This window comes from Suillus clintonianus (genome assembly GCF_016758775.1).
Source record: "Suillus clintonianus strain FC179 chromosome Unknown DEU56scaffold_4, whole genome shotgun sequence".
In the NCBI taxonomy this organism is placed as follows: Eukaryota; Fungi; Basidiomycota; class Agaricomycetes; order Boletales; family Suillaceae; genus Suillus; species Suillus clintonianus.
The window spans coordinates 102,179-123,305 of record NW_024539228.1 but is presented as its reverse complement, the minus strand read 5'-3'; the positions used below and the strand labels follow the sequence as shown (position 1 = coordinate 123,305).

The 21,127-nt window shown below is 49.3% G+C and overlaps 7 protein-coding genes across 7 annotated transcripts; 3 read left to right on the top strand and 4 right to left on the bottom strand.

Annotated features, from left to right (window-relative positions):
• Window positions 1-94: 94 nt before the first annotated feature.
• DEU56DRAFT_877549 (ARM repeat-containing protein) lies at window positions 95-2,858 on the top strand (the record flags this gene model as incomplete). The annotated part of the gene is made up of 10 exons (XM_041356033.1): window positions 95-425; window positions 482-802; window positions 863-975; window positions 1,030-1,142; window positions 1,202-1,375; window positions 1,423-1,571; window positions 1,628-1,841; window positions 1,909-2,324; window positions 2,375-2,506; window positions 2,556-2,858. The coding sequence occupies exons 1-10, from the start codon at window positions 288-290 to the stop codon at window positions 2,856-2,858; spliced, it is 2,073 nt and encodes a 690-aa protein (XP_041214265.1). The 5' UTR covers window positions 95-287.
• A 77-nt stretch (window positions 2,859-2,935) lies between these two features.
• DEU56DRAFT_976354 (uncharacterized protein) lies at window positions 2,936-6,837 on the bottom strand (the record flags this gene model as incomplete). The annotated part of the gene is made up of 13 exons (XM_041359607.1): window positions 2,936-3,885; window positions 3,938-3,975; window positions 5,088-5,110; window positions 5,169-5,320; window positions 5,371-5,417; window positions 5,476-5,562; window positions 5,621-5,639; window positions 5,698-5,820; window positions 5,888-6,088; window positions 6,139-6,157; window positions 6,205-6,249; window positions 6,305-6,662; window positions 6,713-6,837. 13 exons carry the CDS (start codon window positions 6,835-6,837, stop codon window positions 2,936-2,938), a joined length of 2,187 nt encoding a protein of 728 aa, XP_041214264.1.
• A 902-nt stretch (window positions 6,838-7,739) lies between these two features.
• DEU56DRAFT_769222 (NAD(P)-binding protein) lies at window positions 7,740-9,730 on the bottom strand. Its single transcript, XM_041351304.1, has 10 exons — window positions 9,113-9,730; window positions 9,011-9,055; window positions 8,938-8,956; window positions 8,681-8,881; window positions 8,503-8,625; window positions 8,424-8,442; window positions 8,277-8,363; window positions 8,173-8,219; window positions 7,967-8,118; window positions 7,740-7,910 (listed from the first exon to the last, which is right to left on the bottom strand). The coding sequence occupies exons 1-10, from the start codon at window positions 9,458-9,460 to the stop codon at window positions 7,884-7,886; spliced, it is 1,068 nt and encodes a 355-aa protein (XP_041214263.1). The 5' UTR covers window positions 9,461-9,730; the 3' UTR covers window positions 7,740-7,883.
• A 105-nt stretch (window positions 9,731-9,835) lies between these two features.
• Window positions 9,836-14,210, top strand: DEU56DRAFT_976352 (uncharacterized protein). Its single transcript, XM_041359606.1, has 5 exons — window positions 9,836-10,039; window positions 10,092-10,222; window positions 10,273-10,378; window positions 10,431-10,919; window positions 10,972-14,210. Exons 1-5 carry the CDS (start codon window positions 9,922-9,924, stop codon window positions 14,160-14,162), a joined length of 4,035 nt encoding a protein of 1,344 aa, XP_041214262.1. The 5' UTR covers window positions 9,836-9,921; the 3' UTR covers window positions 14,163-14,210.
• DEU56DRAFT_769218 (uncharacterized protein) lies at window positions 14,211-15,415 on the bottom strand. Its single transcript, XM_041351303.1, has 6 exons — window positions 15,161-15,415; window positions 14,987-15,100; window positions 14,893-14,928; window positions 14,815-14,830; window positions 14,687-14,754; window positions 14,211-14,624 (listed from the first exon to the last, which is right to left on the bottom strand). Exons 1-6 carry the CDS (start codon window positions 15,301-15,303, stop codon window positions 14,291-14,293), a joined length of 711 nt encoding a protein of 236 aa, XP_041214261.1. The 5' UTR covers window positions 15,304-15,415; the 3' UTR covers window positions 14,211-14,290.
• A 1,484-nt stretch (window positions 15,416-16,899) lies between these two features.
• Window positions 16,900-19,498, bottom strand: DEU56DRAFT_877539 (exonuclease V a 5' deoxyribonuclease-domain-containing protein). The gene is made up of 8 exons (XM_041356032.1): window positions 19,058-19,498; window positions 18,858-19,008; window positions 18,718-18,803; window positions 18,612-18,663; window positions 18,504-18,557; window positions 17,471-18,434; window positions 17,191-17,413; window positions 16,900-17,138 (listed from the first exon to the last, which is right to left on the bottom strand). Exons 1-8 carry the CDS (start codon window positions 19,468-19,470, stop codon window positions 17,042-17,044), a joined length of 2,040 nt encoding a protein of 679 aa, XP_041214260.1. The 5' UTR covers window positions 19,471-19,498; the 3' UTR covers window positions 16,900-17,041.
• A 118-nt stretch (window positions 19,499-19,616) lies between these two features.
• DEU56DRAFT_847723 (uncharacterized protein) lies at window positions 19,617-21,048 on the top strand. Its single transcript, XM_041355152.1, has 2 exons — window positions 19,617-20,654; window positions 20,717-21,048. Exons 1-2 carry the CDS (start codon window positions 20,086-20,088, stop codon window positions 20,844-20,846), a joined length of 699 nt encoding a protein of 232 aa, XP_041214259.1. The 5' UTR covers window positions 19,617-20,085; the 3' UTR covers window positions 20,847-21,048.
• Window positions 21,049-21,127: the final 79 nt, after the last annotated feature.

Below are 21,127 nucleotides of genomic sequence, written 5' to 3'. Positions count from 1 at the left end.
GTTATGTAAACTGTTCTGCTTGTTCGTTTCGACTACCCGATAATTAATATTATTTTTTGGCCTTGACGCGGATGGGTGGTCAGGTCATGAACGTAATTGTTTTGGGGGGTTTCCACCAAATTTTAGTTTGTGCCCATGAGCGTAGTCTCAAAGAAGGCCAAAAATAGTAATCACATTTTACGCGTCCCTATACTAACCCTCCGAGCTGATCAGATTCACTATCTTAGCTCTTTACCTTCTGATCGGGACCATCATTCACCGATATCCAACCCCCAGTATACTCGGAAATGGGGAAGTCGCAGAAGAAACGGTCGATGCGTCGACACAATCCCATGCGGGTGCCAGATTCACATCTTCCAAAAGGTCTGGAATCAGCGGCTTCATCCTCACCGAAAAATGAAGCAGTATTGCCTATCATCCAAAAGGTGTGTGTGTGTGTGTCACGGCAAGATCCATGTGCGGAAATTCATTGGCGCTGTAGTTGGAGAGCCCAGACGCTTCTGAACGCAAGTGGGCATGCGTCGCGGTGTCCAATCTCATACAAAACGATCCATCCACGCGACGGTTATTGCAGGGAAAAAATGTGGTCGGAGCGCTCATTACGCGCCTATCTGATAGTGAGGAGGAAGTTTGGATCGAAGCCGCTGGGGCATTAAGGTGTGCAATCTCCCCCGGTCTCCAAGATTTCTACTGCCCTACATTCTTGTTCCTCAGAAATTTGTGCATTGATGGAGGGTACGATATATGCGCCGAGATGTACAATAAAAATATACTGGCTCCCCTTAAAACATTTGTGCCGAAGGTATGTTTAACGTGCATGTGAATTGAAAAAAACGCGAGGTCGACGTGTAATCCTTCCCAGATATCAAGTGCACTCTCACAGTTCCTGGAGTCACCGAAGACAGCTCCAGAAAACGCTCAAAAAGTAGTGTATGAATTTACCGAGAATGTGAATACTATACTCTGGTGTCTTTCGTAGGTGCATCGGTTTCTAGTCGCATCGGATCAGCGCTGAAGGTGTACGGCCAGGGAGACATCCAACAAGGCTCTCAATGCTATCAACCAAATTAGCCTTGTTCCGTTTTTGATGTCCTTCCTGGCCGCTCGAGCAAAATTGCCCATAGCTACCGTTACTGCCGCAGGTTCGCGGATTTAATTGCTTTCATCTGGGTTTTTTTACGAACTTACCCGTGGCTCTCAGCGCAATGTCTGTACGTCTTGACGGATGACAATCAGCCAGCAATAGATGAGCTACGGTCAAATGCGGTGTACAGCACGTGTTTACTCGAAATTGTACACAACAAAGGCAGTTTATCGGACAAGGACAGGGAAGTATTTGGGGATAGGTTGACCATGTTGAAGGTGTTGTCAAGCGGTAAGAATTTGTCTTTTGTGAGATAAATAGAGGCTAATAATGATCAGGCATCCTGAGTAACGTTTCACCTTTGCCTGGTGCCGCATCAGGAGTCGATGTTGGCAAGGAGATTGTACTTCCACTGCTCCAGCCAGTGGTGGCTTCTGTGTCTCTTACTGAGTCATCAGCGCTGGCTGAGAGTCTGGTGACAAAAATAGTGAGTTGTCAAATCTTGTAGTTTCATCGGTGGTGTTTATTGATGCGGCGCAAAAGGCGCTGGAACCTCCTCAGATAGAAAAATTATCCCTAAAAAACGCTCCACAGTCAGATCACAGGTCTGATACCGAGGTCGAACTTGACCGTTTGGAGAACAAATTGCGCACAGTCCAGCTCGCACTAGAAATTCTAACCGGGGTGTGTGCAACATTACCTGACCCCACTTCCGAGGCGCAGGAAGGTGTACCTGATGCAGAGGAAGATGACGAAGGTAAGTTTTTTTTTTACATAAACGGAGATGATAGTTGACATTCAGATAGACAATGATGCTGAGATAGAAGAGGATGTGACAGATGATATGGCCCTCGACGATACCCCGATCACCAATGGCACAACAACCGCAAGTCATCTGCCTGCGCTCGTAGAACCTCTCATCACCCTTATCCAACCCGTCAGGTTATCATTTCCTCCTGCAGCTGGGCAATCCCTTCACCCACCTACAACATCGGTACTGAGTGCAATTCATGTTAGCGCGCTCGAGTGCTTGAATAACATATTTCTCTCGTTGAGTGCGTCTCCAAACTCTGGATTAGCCGCGGCGTCCGCGAGTGGAAAACAGATATGGGACGGTGTGTGGGCAGCACTTGGGAGTGTAGGCACGGAAATTACACGCAGCCAAGAGCGTAAACAGGAAATGTGGGAGATTGGAGTGGGTGTGCTATGGGGTGTCGGTAATATCTGGAAGGGTAGCCTGGTAAGTCTTCTAATCGGCCAAAGTTCGGGTGTTTGAAAAGTCGCTGTCAGGTGCCCAACGAAGAACAAGTGCAGCTATTGATTCAGCTATGTAACTCGAGCGCTGATCTTGCTATTCGCGTTAAATGCATCGGCACACTCGAGTGCCTGGCACAGCATCCACAGTCTATTGATGCCAATCGCGTGAGCCGCATGTTCCCTCAACCCTTGTCGAAACTGAACACGGGTTTAGGTTATCGCAATGCATCTGCTTTCCATCCTCCCAACATCCACAGCGCCTTCGTCACATGGCACCGAGCCGCTGATCCAAACACTGTCCGCTCTCATAGACATCTATTCCGACGAGAATCTCCCATACGATATTAATTTCCGGCAAGGCAACTTCCTGCAGCGTCTTGTAGATAGTGTTGACGGGGTGCGTAAAGCCGTGCGTGCAATCGATAGGCGGAAAGAGCGAGATCTGAAGCTGAGAGGGGAGGAGATGCGAGACAACTTGGTTGCCTTCATCAAGTACCGAAGGGCCTTGAAATTTTAATGATGGCTTTCAATAGCATAGCTAGCATCACAAAAAAAATGCGCGACAACTGTTGTTACTGGAATAGTTACATGCAGTCAGCTCCATGCATCATGGTCCCAACGCCTGGAGTCCAAAAGACCGGGCTGCCATAATGGCGGATATATTCGTCTGCATTCAAAAGCCACCCCATGCTTCTGGCAGCTCAGGACAATGTCTGTAATCATGGACTTGTCCGCGTCTGACTTTCCTGCATTCATGATGATCCGGCCTGGGTAGCTGGCAGCAGATTTCAGCAAGCCATGCTCAAGTGCGTCGCAAACATTCCAAAGTGGGACCGAATTTGGGAAGATGAGAGCCGGAGCTTGAGATCCTGCCGTATGCACGCTGTACTGTGGTGGGGCATCGAGGATAAGAACTCGAACTGTGGACATATATGGGACAAGGTTCTTCAGGAAACACGGTGTGCCCAAGCGAAGGTGAGTTACGTTCGGGAAAGACGCAAGGATAGAACCAAGTGATGCTGATGGATGGCGCGCTATATGCAAATGCGTCACTGAGCTAATGACGACGCTAGAAAGGGGGCATGCAAAAGAATCGCGGAGTGGAGGCCAACAAATACGGAGGTGCGTGAGGGATTCCGTCTTTACAAGGAGATTTTGGAGGATCGCGTCGAAATAGTACCGCCTATCCATTGTGATCGCAAGACACATGAATCGCGCCTCTGGGACATGTTTTGCAATCTCATCAACACGAAATCGCTTGTGTTCCACAGCGTTTAGCACGATGGAGACGTATCGAGCGCATGGCTCATGACGCGAGAGGAGTCTCTCATACGCGACAAAATCGACCATTGTCTCGATGAAGGCATAGCGCAACACTACCTCGTAGAGCACGTCGCGCCAAACCTTGGACAAGATCGAGATGACGCGAAAGAAATGCCATCTAGCGGAAGCGTCGTCAATGGAGCACCATGCATCTACGATGATTTTCTCCACGAGCTCGTAAGGAAGAGCGTTCCTGTACTTCTGAAGTTTCTTGTGCTGCGCTGGAGATAAGTCAAGTACTGTAGAAAGAACGAGTATGTGGAAGGCGCCAACATTTGCGTTTACGCAGGCAAAACAGTTGTGACAGTGATCTGGGTAGTAAGTCAGCATCATCGATCTCGTTCAACGCGACCACACACATCAACTTACCCCGTCATGGTGCCAACATACCCTCAGAAAGTCAACACATTCTCTGAAGACGCCGAACGTCTTTGTTCGCTTCTCAAGAATCACGGACGGAAAATACGAAACCCACGGATAGAAACGCAATTCTATGTAGAAGGTTCAGCGCTCTACGGAAATTCGGAATGATGTGGAAGTCATGAGGTACCTGGCAAACTTTTAGAACGCCTGAGAGTGACACCCACTGTCTGGAGAGTATTTCGTCGCTTTACTCACAGTGCACTGTATTTGGGACTCGATCAAATTGGGCTCAAGTTGAATACTAATAAAAACCTACATGTGACTGAGCGCGGAGGGTGGGACAGGAGAGAAAACCTTGAAGTGTGTGGAGGTGGTAGGCGCTGAGTGCGTCGGACTAATTAACTACGTACTAACTTACTCGGACCAGTGAAGATCATGTGTCTTCGTGCCCTGGTTTGTGCCTGTCTAGTGTCCACTGAGATACTCTCCCTCCCACAACTTTGGCCAAGGCGCTGAAGACGTTGTAACCCTCCGGGCTCCGTTCGCGTGGGACATGGGCAGCGAGGGACGTAGTTTGAATTGGTGTGCATGGTGAAGAGAGAAGTCGTATCAGATATCGCCTTCTAAATATGTAGATGGTCCGTGCAGACAGCTGTAATGGTATATAAACATTGTGGTTTAGAATTGAAAACCTCATACTTACCTTGATGGCATAGGCTCCTTCATGTACCCGGGTTTGTGGGCCGCGGGGACCCTTCATAGCACGGCGACCCTGTCCATACAGAGGGTAATCGCGGTTTGTATGAGCTCCGGCTCATGCACCGTCTCAATATTTTCCTGTCCTGCCACGGCCACTCTGGCTGGGCAGGCCATTTTTTTTTCGCCCTTCCTCTGTCCTAACCCTAACCCTAGTTTACACCGAAACAAGTTAACCTATTCAACATTCAATGTGATTTGATATCCTTTGCAATCATCATCCTCAACAAAAGTGAACTTCTGTTCATTGAACGTACATTGAACACTACAAATATCTAAATTTGGTGCTCATTACTGTACTCACTCCTTAGTCTTCTCGTACAATTCCTAATCCCTGGATTTGACTTCAGTCTATTATCAGCAAGCCAATAACTCGAGCCCGAACCTTCTTGCTGTCAAATGGATCCAATCCAGCAGCAACTCGGCTGCTCGCAATCAATGCGCTCTCATCTATGATATCCCACTGCTGTGTCCCTGAGACAACCTGTGCCTGGTGTATCGCCCGTGTGGTGATCATGCTACAATGTGCATTAGCAACTACAAACGAATGAATATCTCTTGATGACTGAATTCGATCGTCAACATACCTGCAGGCATCGGGCAGTTCAGTTCCGAGGACAGCCGAAGGACGTGACTGGATGGAAAATTGGGTCAGAAAGGATCGTGTTAATTGTGAACACAGAGGCACTAACGTAGAGTCTTTGATTCCGCCATCCATAGCAAAGCCTACGGAGCCGTCAAACAAGTCGTTAACCATCTTATTGCCATAGGCTAGCAGACTATCGTCGTCCGTGTGGCATGAGTGATTCGAAGCAATAGAAGTAACAGACAGCATACCCTGGTGCTGGCATGATATCTGAACGCGATTGATCAGCTTCCCCTGATGGTACAGCAGAACGCAGTCTAAGTTTCACCTGCAATCAAATCATAAACAGTCTGCTGTCCAATGCCAGACTTTTCTCCAAGTGTCAGGGTTTCGGCGAGGAGGTCCAAGGCAGCGACGAGATTACCATTACCGATCAACTTTAATGTCGAAGCTAAAACCCCGAACATTCATTTTCAGATTCCTAGACTTTGCTCGTCACTGCTCTTACGCATTCCTACCTTTTTCTACATTCCCTCCGAGGTCAATAACCTTGCGGCCCACTGCGGGAACAAGGAGGAACGCAACTTCCTTCTTGGATCGGTAATCTCCGCTCATGGCAATAACAAGCGTGGCCTTGTCTGCCGCCGGGGGAGGCCCAAAGATAGGTGAAGTGATGAACTTGGTATGTGGAAAGCTTGACAGCAGTCTGTCAAGATCGCCTACAGACTTGTTCACAGTTCCATCAGTAGCGAAGAAACTTTTCACTCACCAGCCAGCGCAGGGTAATTCTGGCATCATCAGTGAGCATGAAGCCAGACGCGGATATCAAGCTTACTGTGCTCATTTCAACAAAGATTTTGACCTTGGATGGAGGCGTTTGCTGATGACTGCAGCATGATTATCTTATCCTCCAAGAAGATATGATTACGGCGTACGGCGAGAGCCTTTGCAAACTCGTTGTAGACGCTCGTTACCACAGCATCATTCACGAGACAAGTGAAGATAACATCGCACTCCGTAGCCAGCTGGCCGAGAGTATCGGCGACTTTGACGGCGGATTCGCCAAGTTCTGCGAGGAGCTTCTGGGACTTTTCCACAGTCCTGTTGTACACGAGGAGAGGCGGGAGTTGAGATTTAAAGGATGTAGCTAGATTGCGGGCCATGAAATAGCCCATGGCCCCAAGGCCACAGAAGCCGATTTGAAGAGGGTGGACTCCAGGAGTCGGGGGTCGCGAAAAAGGAACTGCACCTGCATGGGCTGGAGTTTGAAGAAGGTTCGACATTGCGTTCGGGCTAGGGGTATCTATGAGAGAGCAAGTAAGTACTTTATTGGCAGGTCGCACTCGTCAAGACTCAAGAGCATTTGGACACGGTTGTCGAGAATTTTCGGAAACGCTGCATTCCCACGTAGAACGAGGAATAAAGGTGATTGGCTGGCTACGCTACTGATGTGTAGCTCAAGTATCATGGATAGGAGGGACTTCGACGATGAGCTCCCCAACTAAAAATATCGAAAGAACAAGAGCATTAGGTAACAGTTGGTTCCGCAAGCCCTGCAGGTGTTGTAGGTGGGGAACAGGTGCTCGCGGGTGTTCTGTGGGTGCGTCGGGTGGCGTAAATTACGCTTGAATTCTGGAATAACTGTTTCTTGGACTCGTGGATCTGGGAAACAAGGATGTTAGCAGGGCAAAGTCGTATACCGAATCTATTTTGATCGATCGAGTCGAACTCCTGCATTCGTCCAGGCCAAGGGACGTTTACTGGAACGGACTGACCGATGCTAGGCGGAGCCCTCGACACGGTAGATGTCAAACGCACTTTTGTCCTCAGTAAAGATAGTCTAAAATTTCACTCCGCTCAATAATAAATGTTGTATGCTGGGTTTGGGTCCCAGGTTAGTCCTGAATATATTGAATAATACAGATTGCACACCTGCAGCCTGTAGGTAGTTATCTTCCCTCCTCCTTCTGAAGAAGAATACCAGAACAAGGGCTGGCCGCTACCAGTATGCGTCGACCTCGCATCGACCGTTGTCTGCCCGGCCCAGAATAATGGTATGTAAGGTTTCTGTGATAGGACACGCATAAAACCACAAATGGCTTGCGTATGTTGCGTACATCATGCAAGAAGTTTCGTGCACGGGCAGAAGTGGTCACAAGTGAAGCACGGTGAAAACTTGACAACGCAACACCCTGTGCTTACGGCACTCTCGCCTCCAGGGGTAGTACTTCCAAAACAAGAAGTGCATCAACTGTGGAATGGATCTGAGTCTACTCAGTCAAGTACGATGAAGTGGTGCTTATCGATGCTATAGTACAATTGCGTACAATCCTATGTAGTGGAGTGATAGTCCGAATTCACTCTGGGTGCTTCCAAGGTTAAGTACATGTGTCTCTGAATCTATTGAAGGTACATTCATGGCCTCAAGTTCATACAATTCTACGGTTTGTTCTATCAAATAATACATACACCTTTATGGATTCCAATGCATGTTTAGCGCTCAGTGCTCATTCCTCAGTCTTCTCGTACAACTCCTGTGCCCTGGATTTCACTTCAGTTTATCATCATTAAAGGAAGCCGAGAACATGATGACGAACCTTGCTGCTGTCAAATGGATTCAATCCAGCAGCAACTCGGCTGCTTGCAATCAATGAGCTCCAGTCTAAGATGTCCCACTGCTGTGTCCCTGCGACCACCTGTGCCTGGTGCATCGCTCGGGCGCTGATCAGGCCACGGTGCGTGTTATCAACTGTAAAATTAATGAGTATCCCCTGGATGCCTGAATGTCAGATTGTTCACATACCTGCAGGCATCGGGCAGTTCAGCTCCGCGGCCAGGCGACGGATGTGACTAGATTAAAACCAGGTCAGAAATGAATGTTCATTGCGAGCACCTCAAAGCACTAACTTGGCGTCTTTGATTCCACCATCTAGGGCGAAGCCTTCGGAGCCGTCAAACAAGTCGTTGACCATCTTGTGACCGTAGGCCACTATACTATTGTCGTGCATGCGGCCCTTCAGCGATTCGAATTAAAGTCATTGACAGTATACATACCCCGGTGCCGGCATGATTTCTGAATGCGATCATTATCAGCTCCCCGTCGAGATACGGCAGAATGCGGTCCAAAGTTTACCTTTAACTAGATTGTATACAGTCTGCTGCCCGATACCAGACTTTTCTCCAAGCGTCAGAGTTTCGGCGAGGAGCTCATTGGCACCCATGATCATACCATTACCGATCAACTTTAATGTTGGAGCTGAAACCCCCACCCATTTCAGACTATGCTCGCCATCGCTCTTACACGTTCTTACCTTTTTCCACATTTCCTCCGAGGTCAATCACCTTGCGGCCCACTGCCGGAACAAGAAGAAACGCAACTTCCTTCTTGGAACGGTAATCTCCACTCATGGCAATAACAAGTGTGGCCTTGTCTGCCCCTGGGGGAGGTCCAAAAATAGGTGAAGTGACAAAATGGGTATGTGGAAAGCTCGACAACAGTCTGTCAAGATCGCCTATAGCCGCAGACTTGTTCACAGTTTCCTCAGTGACGAAGAAGCTTTTCACGCACCAGCCAACGTAGGGTAAATCTGACATCTTCAGTGAGCATGAAGCCCGGACGTGAATATCGATATCAGGCTTACTGTGCTCATTTCAACAAAGATTTTGACCTTGGATGGAGGCGTTTGCTGATGACGGCAGCATGATTATCTTATTCTGCAAGAAGATATATGATTGCGGCGTACGGCAAGAGCCTTTGCAAACTCGTTGTAGATACTCGTTACAACAGCATCGTTCGCGAGATTAGTGAAGATAACATCGCACTCTGTAACCAGCTGGTCGAGAGTGTCGGCAACTTTGATGGAGGATGCGCCAAGTTCTGCGAGGAGCTTCTGGGACTTTGTCACAGTCCTGTTGTACACGACGAGAGGCGGTAGTTGAGATTTAAAGGATGTGGCTAGATTGCGGGCCATGAAATAGCCCATGGCCCCAAGGCCACAGAAGCCGAGTTGAAGAGGATGTACTCCAGGAGTCGGGGGTCGCGAAAAAGGAACTGCACCTGCATGGGCTGGAGTTTGAAGAAGGTTCGCCATTACGTTGGGGTTGGGTATCTATGAGAGAAAGAGCAACTACTGGTATATTGGCAGGTGTGCTTCGTCAAGAGCTTCTTTGGACACGGGTTACTACTTATCGAGGATTCGAGGGTTATCGGGAACGCCGCATTTAGATCATTTCCCACCGTGCACGTGGAATGAAGTTGATTGGCTGGCTACGCTACTGGTACCACGTATACCTTTGACGGAGAGCTCCTCTCAGAGACGAAGATATCAGCTTGGTCTTGCATGCAAAGGGTCTCAGAGGACGATGTAGTCAGGTTAAGCTTTGCTATGTAGACTTAAACACACGTGATCAATCCGTTCGCTGCTTGCATAAGCGCAGACGGCCAAAAATAGCATTCACAACTTCGACGGCTGGGTACAGCAGTTGGCAGCTGCAGTAGGCCTGTAGCTGTAACAGCAGCAGTTTTGCATTTCTACCCCTGCCCGTTATCACCATGCAGCAGCAGCAGGCCTTACAAGCTTATGCGCAGCAGAACAAGGGCACTCTTGTTCCAGGCCAAACCATCTCAGTAAACAAATACACGGTCCAGGTTGAGCGGTATCTCAGTCAAGGTGTGTTGAATTCACCTGGTGATCTCATCGAGCGTTAACATCTTGTTCAAAGGTGGATTCTCTCATGTGTACCTTGTCAGGACTCCCACCCCCGTGTATAACACGACCCATCATGTTCTCAAACGAATTGGCGTTCCTAATGAGGCCATGCTCGCGGAGGTTAAGAAAGAAGTCGATATCATGGTTCGAAGCATCCAAGCTGCTTACTCGGTGCTTACTGAATCTGCATGTAGAGGATACTGAAAGGGCACCCAAACGTGGTGCATCTGATCGATGCTGCCTGGCACAAAATGGCGAACGGCATGTACGAAGTCTTCATTCTCATGGAGTTTTGTCCAGGCACGTGTTTTTGCAAGATTTACACAGCTGATGTGGTCTTACTCAGACCTAGGTGGTGGAATCATTGACATGATGAACAGACGTCTGCGCGAACGTCTCACAGAAGCAGAGATCCTTCAGATTTTTGTAGATGTCTGTGAAGGTGTTGCTGCCATGCATAATCTTCGCCCCGCCCTTCTACATCGTGATCTGAAGGTGGAGAACATTCTTCAGGCCTCCAATAATGTCTTTAAGCTCTGTGACTTTGGCTCTGCCACACCAGTCGCGCCTCGACCGCCATCTACCACGGCCGAGATTAGAGCTCTCGAGGCGGACTTGAACAGACATACGACACTTCAGTACAGGGCGCCTGAGATGGTCGACCCATACCTTCGCCGTTCTGTTGACGAGAAATCTGACGTTTGGGCACTCGGAGTGCTATTGTACAAATTGTGTTATTACACCACTCCATTCGAAGAACATGGTCCCCTGGCAATTTTGAACGTACAGTACCGCATTCCGCCATATCCCGTTTATTCATCGCAAATGAACACATTGATCGGTGTGTTATTTTTGGCTTCGATCACGTCCGAATATACTGAGTTATCATGCAGCCTCCATGCTTCGCGAGCACGGCACACAGCGACCTACAATATTTGAACTTCTCGCTCAAGTGCACGCCATACGAGGTACCAAATCGCGCTTCGTCTACGATATTCCTCCGCCTCAGCCTCTCTCCCCCCGAGCTTTGCAGCTTCCGTCTACGAATCCTCTTGACAACCTTGTATCTTATCGTCGAGCGCCAGCCACAGATGCCACGCAACAAGTCCAACCAGCTCAGCCCCAGGACATAGGTACAGGCATTCAAGCGCGTGATAGGGTGCTGGAGGCTATTGCACCAATGCGCCGTGGCCGGCCATATCATTCCCAGCAACAGAATGACACTACTCCCTCATCGACCTCTCGGCCTCCTAGTCCGCCGAAGCTGCCGAGAAAGCCTGACGCCTCGTTTGGCGCAGAGGAGGACAAGGCATGGAAAGAGTTGAAAAGCTCTTCTGCTGTTCTCGCTGCGGGGGGCATCAGGGCTCACAAATCAGGCAGCATAACTGCGAGTGTCTGGAGGCCCAAGATATCCGCGCCTCCTTTGGACGATACATGGAGCGTTGAAACGCGTGCGTCAAAAGCGATCTCGGATGAGGTTCCATCGCCAGGGGTTACTGCATTTGGGGACAATTTCGGAGAGAAGTTGTGGAGCGCCTTTGACGGTACTAAGGCTGGGGGAGCCACCCCCGCGACAGGAGTGGGGCCATCCTCAAGTACTGGAAAAGAGCGTATTTCGAAGCTTGCTCCTCCACCTGAGGGGTCGCGTACTACGAGGCTTACTATCACAAAGAGTAAGGACGCGTTCGATGGTCTAGGTTTAACACCATCTTCAGCACCCACACCAACTCTTGGAGAGGCACGGAAGCTGAGAACTGGCCTCGCTGTGGTTAATGGAAACAATCGCGCTGCCATCACTCCTAGTCCATCTATAGCTGCTGCGAAACCATCACCAGCCCCGATCAAACCAATGCCTTCGCCCCGTCCTCCAGCACAATTGACAACTACTCACGCTTCGTGGCGTTCTAGTCCATCAGTGCAACCCCCTGCATCCACTCCTCCTAAGCATCCACAGATGGGCGAATTCTCTGCCGAGGCACGATTTCCTTCAGTAGAAGAGCTCGATGCAACGTTTGGTGTATCGGCACCTAGCTGGCAGCTCGAGTCCTCCGAGCGCCACAAGGAGCGCGAAAAAGTAGTTAATCTGTCCGAACCTTCCTTTGCACCTTCCTCGTCGCTTCAGCCGACTTCTCAGCGTGCCGTTCTGAGCACTACCCTTGGTCTACGCTCAGAGCATGTCACCGGGGTGGCGATGCGTGACTCTGAGAAGGACAAAATTCAGAGGTCCGTTGGGTTGGAGAATGGCATTGGTGCAAACACATCGTCTCCAAAGCCCGCATCATATCGGCCTCTTCCCCGTCCTTCGCTTTCGAGGAGACATCGCAGCAGTATCACTGTCAAAGCCACACCTCAGGCACAGCTAATTGATGACATTGGTACTCAGGACATTACCACTCCTGGTCCGGCGTTACGCAAACCCAAAGACTGGTTAACAGGTGATGTTGATGCCCTCATCTCCCCAATCAAGGACGGATCTTTCGCTCAGGCTCAGGCTAGCAACCTCCCTGCGACGCCCGTTCTACGCGAGTTTACGAATAAGCGATCGTCATTCATTGAAGAGAACACAACAAATTTACAATCGCCACAGGAAGCTGTCGCCGCTCAACAGCCTCCCCATAGAGTGACAACACCTCCATCGCCGTCCAAGATGCATACGCGAGGTACCAGTGTTAGAGAGCGGAAGCAAAGTGTCCCTTTGACACCAAAGAAACCTAGAGAGCTACCAGTGGTCGCGCCCAAACCGGTAATTGCTGCCCTTGCACTGAAGCCGGACCTAGAGTCTCGCCAGGGAGTGACATCGCAACCATTGAAGCGTCCACCGCAGGATGACTCTGATAGGCGGAAAGCTTTCCCTATTTCTGAGTCACCAAAGGCAACTAAGATGCAAGATTCGTCAAGTGATGGGGAACAGGGGCCAGAGGATGCTGTTGGATTTGCTCCAGGGAAACTAGTTGAGAAGACGGGTTCATCCCGAAGACGAAAGACGAGGGGCCGGCAAAGTTCCGTGCACGACCTCGTTGATCTATGGGGAGGAGGTGTGGTGCAGACAAAAGAACGACCAAAGGATTCCGTTCACAGTCCTGCCGTTGCTGCATTCAATGAACCGACCAGGGACTTTGCTGTGAAACTACAAAAGAGCAGATCAATTGCAGTTTCTTCGATGGCTAAGCAGAGGCCTGCATCGCCCAGGATGCAGTCACAGCCCTCAGAGCCCAATCATTCTCAGCGTCGTTCACCAAGCCGGTCTCCCATGCGACCCTTTCCTCAGACACCTGGTGCAAACACCCCTTCGTCTGGTAATGCCCCCGTATCATCCTCTCGCGGGAGGCCGCAGTCTATGCTTGCCTTTCCAGTGGCAAAGTCTACTTCGGATGGAAAAATGGATGCGCCGTCAACTCCTACGGGTCTATCTGTTCCAGAAGACAATCCTCGCAAACACGGCGCTCGGCGGACCTCAATAACAGACATGGTCCAACGCTTCGAAGCTATCGGGGGCAAGGCCAGAGGCCTAGGTGCAGGTTCGCCTGTGATAGTTCCCAAATTAGCAGGTTTGAAGATGCCAACCTCGTCAACTGGAAATGGTCGTGCTGTGGACGTCACGGGCACAAGCCCAAGTTCCCCGTTAGTGTCGAGATTCACAGCCTCCAGAGTCACTGCATCAGCTTTTGAAGAGTCGAGTCCTGGACTTGACCCAGGGAAGCCACGACCATCTGCGATTGATTTAGCCAGGGCGGCCCTTGCCAATCAGGACCAGAGCAAGGCAGACATGAATATAAGAAATCCCGTTGCAGGGTTACCCACTGGGACACCCAGTCGATTCATGCCTGGATCATCAGTAGGACGAACCGGTCCCCTAGACGGTCTTTCAGCATCGCTATCTTTTTCCCCTCCAAAGCCTGCCACACCTCTAGAAGAGCCGCGCTCGCCGTCGCCTGATAAACCTTTTCAGGGAGTGGGCAAGCTCATCGACCAATGGCAGCGTAAAACGGAGGTTGATTCACCTCGAGCCCCTATCCCTCGGAGAGGTGGTTTTACCCCCAAACGAGCTGGTCTCGTCTATGAGGAAGTGGGCAAGGATAGCTGAACCGTGCATCACTCGACCTCTCATATTTGCTTGCATTCATTCGCTGCAATAGCTTGTAAAATTAATTTATACTATTACGATCTGACGTGCTAGAACAAGTTCGTAAACAATAACTCGGAGTTCAAGCTTCAAGCGTCGTCAGAAATCTGAGCTTGCGGGGACTGCGAACGTCGTGCTGTGCTTCCAAGTAACTGTCGGGCTACGTCTCTACCCTTCCCATACTCCCAAGCATCCTGGTCAACAGGATAGCGATTGACTTTCACTCGCTCAGTGTCACCAGCTATGCCAAGCACCTGCGCCGCGGCATCGGCGCGGGCGAGGTTAGAGTCAACGGGGTGAATGACGATAGCTTCGGGTTTCGACTTCGTTTGGCGCGATCTGGGCTGCCATGACCGCGTAGACATATGATATGAGTCGTCTTCGCTCTCGGAATCCAGGAGAGGATCTCTAATTTTATCATAGCTTAGAGAGGGAAAGAGTCAATCAGCCTATATAAGCTAGCGTGTCATAGTTGATACACTTACGTGGTTGACTTTGCTGGGGCAGCATCTACATACTCGAAGAAGAATTGTCCGACTGACAACATAACGACCTTTTGGAGAGATACTTGTTATATTTTCCGCAATAATCTCACGTGGCTATTGGCACTTACAACGGCAAGGATGAGACTTGCTCATCAAGAAGCCGGTCAGGCCATCTCAATGACTTCCATTGGGCAAATGAGGCTCACCATACTTGGTATGACATGGCAATAAGCATGTACAATCTGGTAGTATTTCACTGTTCAACATCGTTCTCTGTGGATTGATGAAGACGCAACTCACAGTCTAAGTGTTGTTGCTACACCGTACAATGTTGCCCTCCACAATGCCTTTGCTAGTCGCGAACGACCAATTAAATGAGGACGCCAATGCTTGCTAATAGCAAATGATAAGAGTCTTGTGTTTCCAATGACCCAGAGTCAGCGAAAGGTGGAGTTAAAAAAAAAAGACACGAACCTCTCAGACAAACATATGACAGAAGTCAGGAGGACACCGAGGAAGAAATCCCAAAAGGTGTTCAGGCGCAGAGAACTAAAGAGGACATGTTCACCGAAGAATGAGAAATGAATGTAATCAACCCAGCCATCCATGCCATCCATGCGGACCGTAGTACAGCTGGTGGAGCTCGTTCAAGATGTGGTTGCTAGCGTTGGTGATAACGTGGTCAGCCCATAATGCTACAGAATGCTACCGCAATAGCCCGAAAAGTACAACTCGACCTCTTACCACAATCGTAACACTCACTGGCAGTCCAGTTGTCAGGGCTGGGGTGTGTATATACACCGCTCAGCGTTCAAGTATCATTGCTCGCAACACGGTGGCACTGAAGCACGATCCCCTGCTGCCGAGGCGTCGCTTGAGCGATAACGTCATACGCGCCAATGCGTCTTCTTCTAGTGTCCTCACGGCGCAGTTCATGTTCATGTTCAGTGTTGCAGGAATGTATATTCGCAACTGCTGGAAGCACCTGCAGGACTAGGTTACCAACAACCTAGGTAAACTGCCGCAAGTGTATATGCGTGTCTCTCGATTCGGAGCTCTTCCTGCAGGATGAGGCGAGTCTCAACTAAATCGATGCATTCAATTCTCCTCCGTTATGGCCAATACGACTTCAAATCAAGTTTTCTGTCAATAAGCTAACCTCAGGCGACACGAATGGGTTTTTCATCAGTGGTAGTACTTTTTTGACATCGCTATTTCATGTTGCGTTGACAGCGTTTATTTCCAATATCCTCTCCAGCCGACTAGTACAAGCTCTCCCTCTCCTCCGGTCAATGTTTGATGATGTCAGCTGCATTCAAGGTGTTGGGGTATCGGAGGTGGGATCGAGTCATCAATCAAGGTCGACCTTCTCGCACACACATCAGGTGAACAGATCAACAACTTGATCTGCGTAAACCTGCTGGCCGCTCACTGTGCCGCATTGTCGAGGGGTTATTGCAAGTCGGTCTCGCTCTTGTCTCTTGTCTCCATGTTTTCGGTTTTTCGGTCACTGCATCCATTTGCTCGTCTCTCGGGTCCAATTCCCTTCTGTTCGCGACAGTCTCGTTATGCTTCCATGTTTTTGCTCAACCAGTGTCGGGTAAAATGGTGGCTCAAGCCTCTCCTGCCAAGTTACCATCTCCGCCCATGTCAGACACCATCTCCGCCCATGTCAGACCATGTTTTCTGACACACATCCCGGAATTCAGTACAGCGACCCCTGAGTTGTACTACTGTGCGCGAAGAGATGTTACGGAAGTTTGAAATTGACGGCGCCTCAGTGTATGCTTTTCATTTATGTCACGGCATTCTGAGCTAATTTGCTTGAGCATGCTTGCCATTCCTAGGAACGAGGAACGAAGATGATAGGCTCTCAGGCACTACATGTAGTAAGAGTTGTGGTAAGTTGGTATGTTAATCAGGAACGAGGAACGATGTTGATTGGCTGAGGGACTACAGTCTATTGAAACGGACTCAGGGGGGTGTATGGCAAGCTAAGGATTATGGTTGAGGTGGGTATGTAGCTGTCAAGAATATAGGATTCAAAGCAAGGGTTTGTTCATACATAAGCTCTAAAGTTCGCCACATAGTAAGACAACGAGAGAGGGTGAGAAGAGACTTGTCAATACATGGAGGGTACCTAACAAGACAATGAGTTACGAGGCACTGAGAAATTTGCTTCTCTGGAGGTCTGAGCCGCATGCGAGGTGTTTGACCGTTCAACCAAAGTAGCCTTCCTTAGATACACGAAATCAAATACACCAGTAGTTTACATTATTCCGCCCCATTCCGTTTGATACAGTCCTTCTCTTGCTTCGGGTTATCACCAACGAGTTTGGCTACTTTTATGTAAAATTATATCGCGATTTCCTTACGCTTTCCGAGAGCAACACTAGTAGTCTCATTAGCTTTTTGTGCTCTCCATTCGCAACTATTTTGATATTCGCAACTGCTGTCGAGAAGTGTGAGCAGCTTTCGCAACGCTGCCTACTGAGGGAACTCACAAACACCGACTGGACTGTGCGAGTTCAACACCCCTGGGAGGGCGAATGCCAAACCACCATTGAAGAATATCTTTGAGATGCGCATCGAGCCGATCGTCATCCATGAAGAACTTCTTGGAACCCAATATCGTCGAAATGCCAGAGGTATCTTCCTCATCTGGAGGGTCACCATTTCCATCAGGATGAGTCCTGTTTTCTTCTAAATTAGTTAACTTATCAACCGCTGGAGCTGGGTGTAAGCATTGGTATATCGGAGTTCTCGACGAGATTTCATACTGACTCGCTTCGTGTTCTTTCGCAACAATAGACTGTGGATTGGAGTCGGGCACGCCGCGGGCGCCTGCAGGCAATAAATCTTGCACTACCTGCATCAGCTCAGGATCTTCCTGAGCAGGGCTAGTAATGTCAACAACCGCATCAATCGCAATTTCGGTTTGCGCAGCATATTGGACCGCAGCCTGAGAAGTACTGGCCTCTCCGGTATCCTGATCAAGCGGGCGCAAACTCTCTTCTATAGCACGAGCTATATCCAGTTCCTCTTGAAGGGCAAGCGCTTCCGGGGAATTATCGACTGCTTTTTCTTCGGTTTTCGCCTTCCGTCCATGAACCGAGTCCTTCTCGACCCCAGCTTTCCGGTAGATAATTTGTAGCTCGGAATGGATGCCTCTCAGTTGTTCACCACTCATCCGAGCCGAGTGAACGACAGAGACCCATGCGGCAACCATGGAGGTCAGATCTATATGAAAGTCGCTTTCATCTCTTGTTAGCAAACCGATGTCTTCTACAAATTGTCTGGAAAATGATTGATGCGGATTGATGCCCTGCTTTGCCCATAGTAAATCGAAATCGAAGGTTTCCGGTGAGAGGAGTGGAGAGAGCAGGCGATGATAAAGCATAAGTTGCATCTGTGATGACACCGTATCCTCGTCTGAGGGCAGTGATGGTGCGCGACGAGTCTTGTAGTCGACGAGTGTCAAATCGTAGAATGTGAGTTGTGGGTGAACGGGCCTTGGGACCGAAGTTCCCGCCACAGAATTGTCATGAACTTCCTCCTCGGTTGGGAGCTGATCCGCTGCCCTGGTCTCCTCGGAAGTAGAACAAAAAGCACGTATATCATTTTGTGATGGGGACGGCGACCGACGCGGCTTCTTCTTGACGGGAGATGATTCGGAAGAGACCAAACTACGTTTGACAGGGTTGTAAAGTTCGTTTACTTCTGATGGAACACGCCGAGTCACTTCATCCTGCCAGATCAGTCATATGTCGATCAGACATATGTCAATCTTGCATTATCTAGGTGCGGAAATACCTACAATTATTCCGAAGATGACTTGTCCATGCGTAATTCCGAAAACTGGGAGTTCCCGCTGCAAAATTACGTTAGAAATTATGATTATTTCACCATCAGGGAAAATAGTTACCGTTAGACCCTCATGAATTAGTTGTTCTAAGCCAGCAGTGAGATTGAAAAGACTTTTGAACAGATCAGGAAATGACGTGAGAGCAACAAAGATGTAACATTCGTACCGTAAAGCCCAACGCTCCCCATTAGTCGATATGCGGATGGGAACTTTTTCCGGCCGCACTTCCAGTTCCAGAGCTTTGTGAATAGACTAAAGTAAAGATCGTTTCATTCTGCAAAAATGAGAAAAAAGAATGAAACTTACGGCTCCTCTCTTGAGTGTCCTATCGTTTTGTTGTGCCACATTTTGATGAACCTGAATTTGTTTACCGTCTCTTGACGTGAAGGAAGACGGTCGCCTTTCGATGGGTTTGTTACGCTCTCCATACAGCCCATACTCATATTGTACTTCACACCTATAATCCAATGTGAGAAGGGGGTGAAGGAAGGACTTGGTGAACAAACCAAACAGGTGAGACAAGGTCTGTCACCGAGAATCCCTTCTTCCAAGAGCAAAACTGCTCGTAGGGACTTCTCACCTGTTTTCGCGGACGCATTCCAGAATCGAGTGTGGCGGTACGCTGCAAGGGCTTTATGCTAGCCGAGATATGACGCTTTCTCGTATTGACAGCAATTTTTGGAGTTTCCTCAATACGATTCGTGTTAGTCATACTCGACTCAAAACCGATATCAAGCGCAGGTCCACCACCAAAGCCACTGAGACCAGCTTTCCTGGGGCCCGCCGAAATAACTTGCTGCGATTGACTAACATCGGGCACCTTCTGCTGCAGGGTTGTCGTGACATGTACATCGAAACATGCAAGCTCCTCATCGGTGAATTCTGAAAAGTCGTAATGTTCAAATTCGTCGTGAGACATGACACTCGTGGATTGGAAGAAGCCGCTGCCAGCTCAGTTCAGCGAGCGTGAATAAATGAACGCGGAAGTCACATGATTGTGTGACGTAATATTTGGCACTGGTTATGATTAACGGATCAGAAGGGTCCTCGAACTCCACTGTCTTACTCAATGTCACTAGTTCTTCTTTATCGAGAACCATGATGCTTAGCTCTGTGAAACGAAGAAAAATGGGTTGGCAGCATATTCTATATCCGTCTTATCAACGCCAAGCGCTCGATGAGCTGATTGCTTGTTGCCGCCGGTCGGCACGAACGCGCTAGGGGCGAGGTTGTGGAGCTGCCACCAATGATTTGAAACTCTAGACACAGCCGATGAGAAACTAATCATCATTGCCTCTCTTCCACATCCACCGATTAACTGTGCCCTGGACTGTCAGGTTAACTGCGCTGTGAGAGCCGCTTTGCTTTGCCTTACACCCTCTTCACCCTCTTCGTCATAGATTAGTTTTTATGACACAGCTTCTCTTATCTATTTATTAAACACACCTGTCCTTTAGCCCCTCATTCGTTGGAGACCATTTTTCAGATCTTCTCCTGTGACGCAAACGTCTCCTTGCGTACCACGACGACCAACATGATGAAGAAATCTTTCCTCCTTGTTGTTCTCTTTTCGTTAGCTGTCGCACTGGCGTCTCCACTCGACGTCCAGGCTCGCAACCCCACACCGTCAAAGAGATATGCGCTCCCCATTCTCCCGCGGCAGCCAGGACCTTCCATTACCCCTTCTAAGCGATCCTTGGACAATCGTGCCCCATCCCCACTTTACATTGCTCGCGAAGCTAGTCCATTACAGCGTCTCGCAGCTCGTCAGGCCGCTCCTTCAAAGAGACTGTCAGCTCGACAGTTGGCGGCTTCACCGCGTTATGTAAACGCCCGTGCTCCTGCACCAGCCCCGTCCAAACGGGTTGCTGAGGAATCCGCAGCGCCGCAGAAGCGCAGCCTAGACGAACAACGTGTGATGGAGGGCACTGCGGATTCTCTGCGTGGGTTCTGTCTTAACGGGCTCGTAGCTTGCCCCGTCTTGAGCACACCTGGACAGTTCCCTCGTACGTTCACCGAGTGGGAAGCGGTAGGGTTTGAGTGTGTTGATTTTACTGCGGATCTGCGCTCCTGCGGCGGTTGTTCTAGCCTTGACCCCACCGAGTAAGCACCTGATGAGGACTACTGCTTGGTTCTGCTTGGCTGACCACTACACTTTTATAAAGGCATGATTGCACGAAGATCCCGCATGTTCAAGGCGTAGCTTGCGTGGCTGGTGAATGCCAAATATCATCTTGCCAACCGGGCTATTCACTACAAGCCGCCGGTGGCTACGGTTGTTCACCAACGGAGTAGGCCCGCAATTGAATTCATTGGATATTTTTACTTCTTCTATGCTCTAGATGACATGATCATCCTGGATTTTTTAGTGTTTGTTCCTTTTCGTTCTTATAGACTTTGGTTACTTGACATTTTTCTACGCTGTCGTGCTACATACTAGCTGGTCTTACGTCCCCCATGTTTTTACGATTAGTACCTGCCCCCTGTTTGTTCTGACACGCGTTTCGAATGACCGTCGCTGAGATTGAAATGAACGACGTCAAGCCTCGGGCTCGGGGCGGAAGCAGTAGGACTTA